At 30.7% G+C, this 14,205-nt stretch overlaps 1 protein-coding gene across 1 annotated transcript; it reads right to left on the reverse strand.

Moving 5' to 3' along the window:
• Positions 1-674: 674 nt before the first annotated feature.
• On the reverse strand, positions 675-7,101 carry LOC132756964 (uncharacterized). Its single transcript, XM_060748108.1, has 6 exons — positions 6,818-7,101; positions 6,305-6,445; positions 4,324-4,430; positions 3,607-3,717; positions 2,173-2,293; positions 675-1,633 (listed from the first exon to the last, which is right to left on the reverse strand). Exons 1-6 carry the CDS (start codon positions 6,965-6,967, stop codon positions 1,499-1,501), a joined length of 765 nt encoding a protein of 254 aa, XP_060604091.1. The 5' UTR covers positions 6,968-7,101; the 3' UTR covers positions 675-1,498.
• Positions 7,102-14,205: the final 7,104 nt, after the last annotated feature.

The following is a 14,205-nucleotide window of genomic DNA, read 5'->3' on the forward strand; positions in this document are numbered from 1 at the left end:
TTTTACAGGATAATGATTAAAAGCTGATTTAAGGGTGATTGCTATGTGAAAAGATTCATGAGAAAAATAATAATTGTATTGCTTCAAAAAAATCAAAAGCATCGGTTGTAAACAATATGTTTTACAATGTTGGGTTTAGAACCGTGAACATTTAACTACTAATACATCATATATTTTGAGATACCTTCTACCGGCAATAAGCAACTAATGACCTCTTTCACAATAATAAATTTGAGAATCAAAACAAAACATTGGGAATGTAAATTAATAAAATGAAATAAGCCAACCATAACTTACTGTATGTAACTAGGGCATTGTCAACACAGTTGTGTCTCAATAAAACGTAAACAGTGTAATTAAAACTTAAAATAGTTAGACTAACAGAACAATATAAACGTAGCTGATTTTTTTACAGTCAACAGACTTCTTATCAATATAATAATGGGTTTTAAATGTCTAAAGATAACAATAACATGTGTACAATAATAGAAAAAAGTAGCTTTATTTGATTTTTTATATCCTTTTCATACAACTACATACAAACCATTATCAGAATAGAAATCAGAATATTTACTTAATACTAAACAAGTTGTGTTTCAAAGTTTGTTTCAAGAGCAATTTGTATGATACGATGAAAAATTATAAGGAAACAATAAGATGTGAATCATGATTTAAATGTTAAAAAGGAACAAAAAGAATATGACCTCGGCATGAGGAGTCTAAAGTCGAATTAAAAAAAACAACAGAAAAAACAACAAAACAGAACAAAAACAAAACACATGGTTATTGCCACTTTCACATCACACACTTATCCATGTATAGTATGAAATAAGAAACATTCGCATCCTGAAATACTGATATGTGAAGAAACTGTATTATTTCAGTCAGATTATATCAAAACAAAATTAGGACGCATGAAAATAGTTAAATTATGACACCATGTTGCATAATAGGTAAAATCAAAGAAATATTATAAAAGTTATATCAATTACAGTGCAATGTTTTAAAAACTAATATCAATTACAGTGCAATGTTTTAAGAATAACTTGTCGTTTTAACGCGTTAAACTTTATAATATTAAGGCGATAATTGACAAATTCAATGTCTTTTATATAGAGAATCTACAATGTCCAATCATTTACACAATTTACTAGTCAGCTGGATATACTTTTAACAAATGCTATGAAAGTGAAGGTTGATCGGACAGAGATAAAAGAATATTTACGGAAACTTAAAGTGAACTATTTTGTTTAAGTTTTGATTTTGAGCAGTAAGTGTCTAATGATCAGTCAGAAAGTTAAACAAAAACTGTAATGACATGACACCTCTCATATGATGAAAACTGTATAGTTCCTGGGCAGACTCCACAGACCTATGCATGCTGACATGGCTCATACTGGTGGCAAATGCCAAATGTTTTCTGCTCAAACAGGTTATATGCTAAGAAGGATATGTACTTTTACAAATAAATTAAACTCTTGCAAATGTCAGACATCCATTACTGATTTCCATCAAACTGAATGCGATATATCAAACCAGACTCCATGTAGACATATAGCAGGTTAAATGTTTCAAAATCATCTCCAAAGTCTCGAATGTTGCGGTCACAGTGCTCCGCGTTGTCAACCAGGATCTGAATCATGAACAATAGTTACATGAATTTTTTGAAATGTTTTCCATGGCTTGGTCCGCTTAAGTGAAATACCAGGTATATGTAAGTATATGAAAGGTACTTTTCTACATTTATCCTTATTTCGTACTGATCTTACTAATTTTTAAGTGAAATCTTATGGCAAAAGTAGCCATCGGGATTGCCGAAAATCAATTTATAGGTTCAAGCAAGAGTTGATCAAGATATTTAGAGATATTATATTTGATGACTGAGCACTATTTTTTAAACTTATTATATTTGGACAAGGGTGATAAAAATTGATATAAAGGTATAAGAATGCAAAAGGGGTAATTCTGCTTAGATGCATATAGGTTGATGCTCAGGTTGTTTTTTTAATTGGTGCTCATCTAGTCCCTAAATCAGTTAGAGTAATTTAAACACTCAAGAAAGAGAAACACTTTGCAAAAGTGGAACCTATTATAGTGGCAAATATATGTGTGAATAATCGAGATAATTAAGCTAGAAAAAAATACATTTAGAAACACGAAATATGATTTTACCTTGATAATTGCATTCTGTAAAGTGAAAGATATTTTTGCAGTCTGATTTGTCTTGACTGGGGAAACTGAAAGTGTTGGTTTGTCGCGGCCGATATAACACGTAAGTGCCCCAAAAGCAGATCTAGAAGAATAATATGTAATCATAAGCTTTTTACCAACATTTTAATATAAAGCATAAGCAAAAATCTTTTTTGTCTAATTCTCTTTTTACACTCGCGAAGATTATGTTATCAAATATTTGAAATACCATATTAACGATAATTTTGGAAGATTCTTTTATTTAATTGATTTTATTTTGTTCTCTATTATACCATTTTGTATGTATGATAATTGAATAAAATTTGACGTTTAAAAAGTAAATCAAACAAACAAAAAAAAAAAACATTTAACTTTAGTGGCATTATATGTTTAACCTTAAGACAAAATACATATAAATGATGAATTACATAGAGAATACCTGTTTGTTTTGCATGTAAGATTGAAATATAATTTCACTGAGTAGCCATGGGTTAAAATATAATAGCTGGTGGTTACGAATGAAATTTATTTCAATCATATAATTATATTAAACAAATAAATTTTCCTTTTATTTCATGCTTTTTAAGTGATTTTTAGTATATTTTTACTGATTTTGCCGCGTAACGTCGCGCACTCTCCTTTTTGTGACGTCATCACATCATGACGTCACATTATCAATTTTGAAATATAGTTCTGTTAAATTTCTCTAATTTTGTTACATTTTTTATATGATGTATGGTGAAATTTACTTTATTTTTCTAAAGAAGCCAAATTTACGCATGACAGCATTTATTTCTGCCTGTTATTCCATTTAGTTAAAAAGTTTATTTCATTTGAAAATGTTTGCATTGCATTGCTCCAGTTCGCTATTCATTGTACATATCGCAACATTTCACTTTTAATATTTAATCGAGCACCCTCATACCGATCGGAATGATCGGCTTTTATTATGACCGACTAAAAGGCTCGAGAATATGCTGTCGCCCTTTCACAATATCTGATTTCATTCCATAAAGGGGCGCGGCGCTTCGGCGCGGACGCCAATGATTGAATTTTCATCCACATTCAGATATAGTCCGGCTACAGTGAAAATTAGATTTTATAAATTTCACTAGTGGTTTATCAGAAAATAATTATCTGATATATTACAATAACACACTAGGAAGCATGAAATAAATATACATACATTGTAGTTAAAGGCACATTATCCCTGCGAAATGAATAAAATTTTAATGTTTCTTCTACAGAACGGACAAACATGTGTTTGATAATGAATTTATAATGGTAAAAAGCATGCATAAAGATTCAGCGATGAATGTAACCTAATTATACATTAAAGCAGCCAAATGTAAACAACGAAGAATTTTGTCTTCCATACAAAATACACAATCGTATATTCATAGTTTTTTTACTTACGATGACGACAAGACCATCGTTTCATTTGGCGCAATTCCGCCAAAGCCTTCTGATAACTTCAACGGTTTTTGCGACAGGCGCACCTCAAATGCAGGTTTGTAGCCAAATACACTGAATCAAACAGAACGAAATTTTATGCAGTATATTCATGAATTGGGATAGGAAGTAAGTGAAAAAGTTAAGTACTATTTCATGATACCCTTATGAATCAAAAATCCTCGATCGATTCCAATAACTTGTTAGGTCATAATATGGTACTAAATTATGCTTTTCAAATAATAATAGTAATGGTGAGTCGACCTTTATTCAATTCAAAAATGCATTATTTCCCATAATAAACGTTTAAAACGGCTAGATTTTGTCTATTCTTCGAAATAAATCTACATACATCACACACATGATGTATAACGTTCTCCTTTATCAAACATTGCTTGCAAAAAGAAGGCAAAACAAAATGGCTGTTATTTTTCCCTAAGGATATACAACAAATTATACAAATGTAAACTTTTAATTTCTTTTAGTTTTTTTTAAAACCTATATATTGTTTTGAATGCATAACGTAATGCCTTATGTACTAGCCAACCCGTAAACCTTCAAGACCACCTATACATTCTATTGACGATAATATAGTAAAGTAAATTTATTCCATTAATGTAAATCAGTTATTGACTTGCATCCAACCATTAACTTGGATTTTATCTCAACATAATAGTTTACTTTTCATAAAGCGTTGGTTTCAACAAGAAAATGACATCTAGTTGAGATCCATTTCCAAGACCTCCCGGTACCATCCACTCAACATGCGAATTGTTTGCAAGATCATGCTTAAAAATAAAAATGGATATAAAGTAAACTTCACATATAGCGAACTTCCGGTTATAAGGAACTATTTATTTTGGCCCAAATTTTGCCCTTCTTTATTTAATATAAAACTATACGGTTATAGCGAACACGGTTATAAGGAATTATTGCTTATAAGGAACTCATTTCTTAGTCCCAATTTAGTTAAAAGTGCATAAAATTATACTTTTATAACGAACTCCAAATATCGGCTATCCGTAAATATATCCCGCATTTCAACTTTCGTTGAATGTACCGTTTATTGTTGTATGTAATTCAATATATGAAAATGAATTTGTATAGAAGTATGTAATAGTTTTCTATTTTGGATATTTTTAGCTTGAGTTCTTGTCACAAAGATAAAACGGTAATTCCTTTTATTCTATAATTTCTTTTCTTTAATAGTTTTGCTCGAGTAAGATAATTATCGGTTTTCAACATAATCACGCATGCTTGCAAACATAATCCATAGAAAACTACAAAGTATGCTTGATTGAAATGAAAAGAAATCTATATATTTCATAAGTTCAAGTCACCCTTAAAATATAATAGAAGATATTCAATATAAAAGGAAGAAAAATGGAAAATCTGGTTTATTCTCATTCATTGAAAGAAAACGAAAAGCACTGAGTTAAGAAAGAAAATATGATTTTTTATGAAAAATTGAGAAAGGGAGTAAAACTAAAACTGAAATAGCAAATGATTTTCAAATTCCAAAATGTACACTCTCGTGTATTGTGTCTAAAAAAGAAATAAATGACTTATTATTCTAAATCAAATGCTCTTAAAAATGGCAGACGATGTTTAACAATCAGTTCGTTATATGTAAATCTGTTCGCTATAAAAACTCCTGATACAAGGAACTAACTCGCTATATGCTTACAAGGAACTCCGGATATAAGGAACAGATTTTGAATGTCCCAATGAGTTCGTTATAAGCGGAGTTTACTGTATACATAACATTTCTAGTTTGTTATAACCGGACAGAAGGCTGTTGAGACAAAATGATATTTTTTATCATTCTATTTGTAAGGTTAAAATTATATTATAAATTGCATACACACAAATTTAACCTAGTGCTACCATTTACTGTTACAATGTACTATGCCCCGCCCTTTGTGCCCTATTTTGTCTATTGCTCTTATTGATACATTTACTTCGGTTGTCTTTGCGACTTCACCCTATGAACTTTGCCAGGTATCTGCAATGTTGATCTTTTTACTTACAAATTTGCACACAGTTAACCACTGAAAGATTTAAAGTAGCCCTGATTATATACTTAAGATCCTGAATAGATTTTGCATTCATCCCTTTACTTTATTACTTTAAACAAAAACAAATTATCATCACTGTTGTTGAAACAAAAACATATTTTGACAGGTTATCAGTGTACGTAAAAAAGGAATATTTAGAAAAAAATATTTTTAAGTAAAAAAAAACATTCCACATTTAACCTTTTTGCAGCAACTTTTTCATTATTGTTTGAATTTCAAAATAAGTAACATAACAATTTCATTTGACAAGACACTGAAAATAACAAAAACTCCTGAGATGATATGGTCACTACTGCTGTATTTCAAAACTAAGAGAGTTGTTCATATTCGTTAAAAAGAAAGTTAAATTAAACATGAATTAAATCCAAAACTATATATCATCGATTAATAGAAGTGTCCAAGTAAGCCATTGATATCATCTTATAGAGCTAAAGCAAATAAAATATATAAAATGAAAATCAAGTAAAAAAGCAGTATGAATATAAATTAACAGTAAATAAGAATCAATATATAATTGCTGTTCAACAGAAATAACGAATAAAGGGTCTTTAAAACAAAACAAGTTAAGCAATAGAGCTGCTTACTGCTGGCTGAAAGATTGTTGCAGAATGTACTTTTACAGCATATCCGTCATCTAGGGATGTGGAATGAGGTTCGGCTGAACGCCGAGATAGTCCGACACATTTTCCCGTGTCCTTAGAAACACTCAGCCCGATAACATCACTCTGAAATAGTTCAATATAAATTCATTTAAGTTAGATCTTGTCATGCTTATAAAGAAAAGTAAAGAAATAAATGAGAAAAAGTTTCAAACATAAACATAAAGTTCTTAGCTTTATTTACATTTTGTTTTTATCGTAAGAGAAAATGTGTTATCATGCATATTTGGTAGATTTTTAATACACTCATTCGCACAGTCAAACATATTTTTATAAAACTTGTGGCAACCATACAAACCAAACTGTGTTAGTTAGTTTTTGCCTCTCAATGAATAACTGAAGTGCATGTTATATGATATACACTACGCTTATATATATATACATATGTGTAACGATATTTTTAAATTATGAATATTATAAATATTATAAATGTTTTACCTTCCCACTGTTAATAACCGCACATGCTTTTATCCCTGGATTCTGTCGCACAATTTTGTACCGGTCGATTTTAATTTTGAAACAAATTGCCAAAGACAAACTCACTGAAATCAAAAGTAAAATCTGTGTCCCGTTCAATTTAATCTCCATTTTCTACAACTTTAATGTACACAAGAAACCGATGTTAAAATGTTTTATTCGCCGTTCTCCGGTTTGACATAGATGAAAATTAAGTGTCTGTCTCTTGTTCATTTATAAGTTCTTCTGAAATCTTATTTGTTTATCTGTTTGATTCTACCTTTCGTGTGGGATTATACTTCAGCCTTTTCTTCTGCGCATTATGCAATTTAAGTGGTTCTTGTCTTTGAAGGTTTAAAATGCGTTAGAACTGAATTATTTAGAAGTTAGAAGTATTATACATGTGCATGCGTATGTGTCATTAGTGTAATGTGTTGTTCAATAATTTTAAGCTAGACCTTTAAAGGCATAATGAACCAAAGACATGCTTTTAGTTTTCAAAAAAAACATATGGTGTCCTATCTAAGTTGCTAAAAAGGACTCATTGACCATTGTTTTTGTTTTGTTTTCTTTTTTCGGGGGGGGGGGATTTTTTTTTAGTTGTTTTTATCACCTGAAGAAAATAGCATTAAATTTGAGATTATTATAATAGTAGCAAATGAAAATCTAAACAAATGTATTTTTGTTTTAATACCGTTCAAAATAATAAATTCCTTTAATTTTGCTAAGTGCCAAATGCAACTTAAACAATTTTTGTTCAGTTAATCAGGTTATAAAAATAAAAAGCTTGTGAGAAAATGTTAACAATACAATTTGAAGGAATGGTTAAAACACCTCAATATGAACTTTGCCCATCACATTGATTCATCACAATTTGTCACATTGAACATGTTACATACAAAGCGGATCATGTACACAACCGTTAAAAGTAACATTATTATTTGTTCATTGTTTTCGTTGTTAGTAAAAAAAACGGATTATTAACAATAAGATGTTTTTGTTAAAACCATTACATACAATTTATGAGCAAAAATGTTTGGAAATTATGTTTAGTTCCATATGTTTGCTATCGTAACACATGGGGTTTCATACACGCGCAAACGTGTTTAGGAAAATTGTTTAGTGAGAAATATGTAATTTTGATTACAAAGAAGATTATGGATTTGTAGAATGTTAAATATATGAAATAATAATTTCCTAGTTCTGTAACTAATTAATATTATAAAAGGAAAACAAAACTACTGCAAGTGGAAACCTGACTAATGTATATAGCACCAACACTGAAAAGACCGACAAAACGGCAAGATTGAGCTAATTTATGGTTTAATGAAAGGCGATAGTTGTGTTGAACGTATGCTACAAGTCACGCTTCTAGCACTGATGCATTGATGAGAGATTTTTACAAATAAATCACTCAACAAAAAAGTAATACAGTTCATATTGAAAGGAAAAATTGTGGAGGTACGAGCAAGTTTAGGTTTCTTAAGCAAAATGGTATGCTACACGTATCAAAACGGTCAGAAAAAACTACATTCTTATGATAAAATTACTTGTTTTCCTTTATAATTTGGCAAATAATATGCTATATAGATATATAGGATTCTTTTTCAGATACAAATGATCATGTAATCACATTCATTCGACAACAAGATGCCACCGAAGTTTCAGCTTAACTAAGCATACAGGCTTAAGGTAATCTAGTGTGGTCGCCCTGCGTTCGTCGTCCGTCAGTCGCTGTTTATCAACCGCAATGGAACATAATCTTTTACTTGACTTCTTAGCTATTATTCCTGGAAACAATAAGAAAATGATATGTTGCTAGCGCGAAATTAAAACATTTATCCATTCAAAGATAAATACATTTTATTCCTTGCGGTCTGGAGACCGCAGGGTATTGGTACGCGTTTTACTTTTGAGGCATGGAGGAGCACGTGACCTGTTTTCGGTACATGGAGGAGCATGTGATCTGTAAACCGTACATGATTGGTTAATTGACCTTTTTCGTAAACCTGGCTAAATACCGTTTTGCCGGTACGTTACGGATAATCCTCTAGGGAAAAAGTGTTACACTTAATTAAGAACAAAAAACTATTACGTGATATTTTTAATTTTCTATAATCATAATACCGTTTAGGGTAGAAAAACTTGAATAATATGTTTGAAAATTATCGATGTTTCTTTAATATGTATCTCAAAATGTTACAAACAATGAATTGTTTATACTGAAAATCTACAAAATTAAAATAGTCGTAGTGGCATCTGCCATAATAAATAGAGATGTTTTCTGCGAAAACTTGTGTGTTTGATTTTTTTTTTTTTTTTTTGGCTCGGAATTATTAGGCCTATTTAATTATTTTCTTAAAAAGAAATAATTGTTTTATGTTCGACCTTCTCCGGTCATTAACGGTCACCAGTTTCCAAAGACCTTCTGCTATATTGATCGATAATTGTCAACTATATTCCTGATACAAACGTTTATTTATCCAACCACCCAAACAATGTTGAAGATAGTTAAATGAAATATCTTTATATCATCAAAAATGTTCCCCGCAGGTAACCATTTTACTTGTACATGTACATGTACAGTAACAAAGAAGACTCAATATTAAAATACATGTAGATGCTTTTATGTAAGCAAATTCAAACCAATTATTTGGATGAAAAAGTAGGACAACACCTAGATTTTGATTTTAATAACTCACAATCAATTTATTTAGAGGCCTTTTGAAAGACCTACTAAAGGAAAGATAACCTAATCGAATCTAGTTTACCACTTCTTTATTTCTCACCGACAATTGTTTAGAATTGCATGTAAGTTCATTGAATTTTGGCCTTATGTAGATTGCATAAATTACCTTATTTGCTCACTTTACAACATAATAACACTTTAAGATTTAAAGACATTTTCAAAGTTTTTATGAGAAAAGCATGATTGTTGAGTTAACGTAACGAGTCTGGTGTTTAAAACGTAAATTTGTACTCACACTGGTAGCGGTAAGTCTGTCAAAAGGTATGCTATAAAGGTATATAAAAACTTTTTTTAGCTTTCACTATAATATTATACTATTAAATTTGAGATTTTATTTTTCTATTTTACTCTAAACAAAATGATTTAACTAAAATGATAAGTCACATCCGTGTGATTTGTTCTGCAATAAGAAAAGGCAGTGCCATTGGTCCATCATTTTATGTCTACAACTAAACATTTCGCTTTATAAGATATAGCGGTTATTCAACAGACATGTATATTGTAAATAGTATTACAAGACAATGCTGAAGGAAAACTTTTTAATCAAATAAATATAATTCATGATTAAGCTAGAAAGTCATCATTGAATGCATTTCTTAAAATTCAGCAATTAAATGACACATACCCGTAACTATTTTATGCTTAAAATGATTATTTCTCTGTTACAGAAATAGTGATATCCTGGAATACATATTGTGATGCGATGAGTTGTCAGAGTAACTAAGACTGCAATGAATTTTCTAGACTGCAGGTAAGTAATCATAAATCAAATTATTTGCAAAGAAAGTTACAGTTTGCTATTGATGATGTACTTACGCTAATAAGTCATGACTCAGGGAATATTTGATTCATTTGTTGGTTTATCTTGTTCATACTTTGAAAGTAAAATTAATACAATTAAATTGTAGGCAAAACTTATATACAAAAGAGCTATACTTAACATTTGACATACATAAAAAAGAAATATTACTTTATATCATATTGTCTTTTCAGATTATTACAATGAGTGATATTCAACCTATTTGTATATTACACCGGACAGCTACAGGGAAATCTGATGAACCCTTGAAACAGTTACTGAACAGTCATGAGCCAATGTAAAGGAAGCTGAAAAACTCCGAAAAGAACATTTAATAACTTCACATTTTTTCGATATAAATAGTCCAGATCAATATGTTTCGCATATGTATTACCACTCTGATTGTTACAAAACTTATAATGCAGTTCCAAAACAGCTTAATAAAATTGAACCATAAGCCAATGTGTTTGTTTTGTAGCCATTACAACTGACTGATGAACGACTTTTAGTCGTCAAACTGATATGAAATAAAATCTTTAGAATGTTCTTCAATTCTTTTGAGTTTTAAATTTGCCAAATTAAAAAAGGATTGTTTTACCTCCACCATTTTCGTATCTTAATTCTAAAACTGCAGTTCTCAAAACAGGATTTAAACTGAATTTTGTTTATTAGCACTTTTCTTTGACCAAAATGTAATCAAAGAAATACCTTCTTAGCAACAGCTTGAAGTTGGTTTGGACCACCGTAGCATTGTTCTTAACATGTTGCATACACGTTGGGCATATTTTCTAACCACCGACTATCATGAAGTTTAAGGTAACACAATAATGTTGAAATGCCTGAAAATGAAACATAAAACCAATTTATTAACGTCGCATCAATAGTGTAGATGTCATATGGCGACATTCTAGCTTGACCTTCGTAACCTCTCTGTGTAGTGTTTATGCACAAACGGGAGCTTTAGTAAAACAACTTACGTTTCTGGAAGCCAGAGAGATAGCTTCTGAAAGAATCCAAATTCCTTGGTCCTTGACCGGAGTCAAACCCAAATAGGTATAAGCAAGTGGTCAAAAGTCAACGTCCAGTCGGCCATGGACGTTTATATAATAGATATATATAGTAAGAAGGTGAATAGAAATCTGTTAAGGGCACATGTATTTTGATTTAAAGCTGTAAAAATAAAATAAAGAGTTTGTGTAACAATGATCCAATTTATTCTTTTTTAATAAAATTGATGATAAAATTGAAACCTAACTCAGTATATACTCATTTTGACAATCAATAAACAGTTAAGTTTGTTTAATTAATTAGTTTGAAGCGAATCTATATTACAATCACAGCCAATGACATTTCAATAAACGTGACCTTCTATTTATCATGAGATCACACGTGTTGATTCTATGAGAATGAACAGGAAGTGAAAAAAAGATGAATATGAAGCTTAATCTCAGCAGTCAAACAGTATGAGTAAGAGCCTTGTATTGACTTATTATTCATTAGAGAAAATACCTACTGTTTTCCATAGTTTTGACACAATGATCAATGAAGATTGTCACAAACACATAACAAATCCTTTAGTTCAATCTTTTAAAGGTCAAAAACATTAATGTTAAAAACAAAACGGTCATTAGTTATAAAGTGGGGTACTTCTTTCAAAATTAAAACAGCAACTATTATTCATGTTTTAATAAACAAAACTGAACACCAAGGTCTTAAATGAACTCAATAATTCTGCGAAACTTGAAACCACAAGTCCTTGAAACCACGAGTTAAAAATTCTAGTTAAAAAGATTCTGTTAATATTGAAATATATACCAGTTAAATAATCGAAACAAATCTGTCTCATATTTGGCCTTGTGTTGATAAAAAATATACATAAAGTTAAGAAACCGATTCAAATCAGTTGTATAGTTTGACTTTACTATTCGATTTAAATAAGCTGCAAACACATATTTTTATTTTGAAAAAAAAACAAAAAAAAAAAAAAAAAATAAAACTGTTCCAATTTTATGTAAAGAATTGCCTTATCATAAAGCCTTGTCCGTCTGTCCGTCCGTTTTCTTGTCCGGAGCATAACTTGAAAACCCTTGGAGATAATTTGTTTAAACTTCATACAGTGGTAGAGGGCATCGAGGGGGAGTGCAGTGTCAAAGAACCATAACTCTATTTTGCCCGCTTTTTGAATTATCTGCCCTTATATGAAAAATCTTGTCCGGGGCATAACTCTAAAACTATAAGAGATATCAACCTTGTTTATGATTAGTTCAGACCTCTTTTCATTTCTTTTGTTATTTTTTTAATCTGTCATCGTACCTTCCTCTTTTACATCAAGATTCATAACAATCTGCTGTATAGGCAAGGCTCGCTCATGACCGGGACACAACCTTTGTTTTGCTATAGTAAGTCCATCACTTGTTTGTTGATTGGGATCACAAGACTTGTCAACTTTAACATATGTTTCAGTCGGTAGATAATGCCAATAACTTTACTACAAAACAAAAAAAGTTGTCAGTCAAATAATGTGGCTGACCTTAGTATTTCTTTTTCAAATTTTTAAAAGTAACTATTTTTGTCATAAATTTGCTAGTTAGATATCAATTAATAAAATTAAAAGGAAATCAACTAGTTATGCAGAAAAGTGAAATTGACATGTCAGGTAATACATTGTTAATGTATCAGCATGCATGGATTATTTACATTGACATCAACATTATAAAACATCCATTTCAGACAAAAATCAAATATATAAAAGGTTTGTGTCAAATTAAAATTAACATGATTAAAAAAAGTCATTAAATTAACATGCTTGGATCATCCATCATTTTTCTGAAAATTTTCCATTATATATCTTAATTATTTTCTGCAACACAAATACTCTGGTTTGCTTTAACCTTAAGAAATATTTATCAATCCAATCATATGTTTGTAAAATATTTAACTATATAAATAAAAGATATTAAGTTTGGAATGCAGGTACAAATAAGTTTTTCTTAATCATCATCGCGCTGAGCTTAACCTCGCAGTATGTCTAGTGCTAAGGGACAAGGGAGACTTCCAATATCTTTCTAGAAGTCATCTTTCAATCGTGTCTGTGATTTCCTACAATTTGTTAATTTATTGGCAAAGTATTAATGAATTTTTTACCAAAACATTTATCTGGAAGTTAGCAAACTAACAACAATCACTTCTGTCTATACTACAATACTAAGTAGTTCTTTTTGAATATTATTTACATTATAGTAGTTTTTAAAATCAAATAAATATTGTAATTGTAAAGTTTTAAAAAACTCTCAACGATAATTACATTTACTTGCATGGATGCTTCCGTGGTCGAGTCATTAAGGTCGTTGACTTAAAACCACTTGACACTCACTGTTCTGGCTTCAAATCCCACCGGGGCAATGAATTCTTTCATGTGCTAGCTTACAGAACATCGGTGATTCTACTCGGGTACCTGTTCATGCTTGAATTAATGCATAGAGGGGCACCTGATGCCTTTCTCCCCCAGTAATGCTTGAAAGTGGCAAAATGTCCTTTTGTGGACAGTCAGTCATTTTAACGTAAAAACAAGTTACAAGAGTAATGCTGAAGAGTTGTATTATTATCCACCGCCGATGGAATCGAGAGGGGGATATAGTTTTGGCGTTGTCCGGTCGTCTGTCCTTCCGTTCATCCGTCCGTCCGAACTTCGTTTCCGGAGTAGTTCTCTGCAACTACTGGCTGGAATTCAACGAAACTGTATGGGAATCATCAATATCAAGAGGAGATGAGCATATCGTCTGCTTGTTCCGGTCAGACCCTTAAACTCAGAGTTATGGCCCT

Source organism: Ruditapes philippinarum, unplaced genomic scaffold (assembly GCF_026571515.1).
Source record: "Ruditapes philippinarum isolate M1 unplaced genomic scaffold, ASM2657151v2 ctg568_1_1_1_1, whole genome shotgun sequence".
Lineage (NCBI taxonomy): Eukaryota > Metazoa > Mollusca > Bivalvia > Venerida > Veneridae > Ruditapes > Ruditapes philippinarum.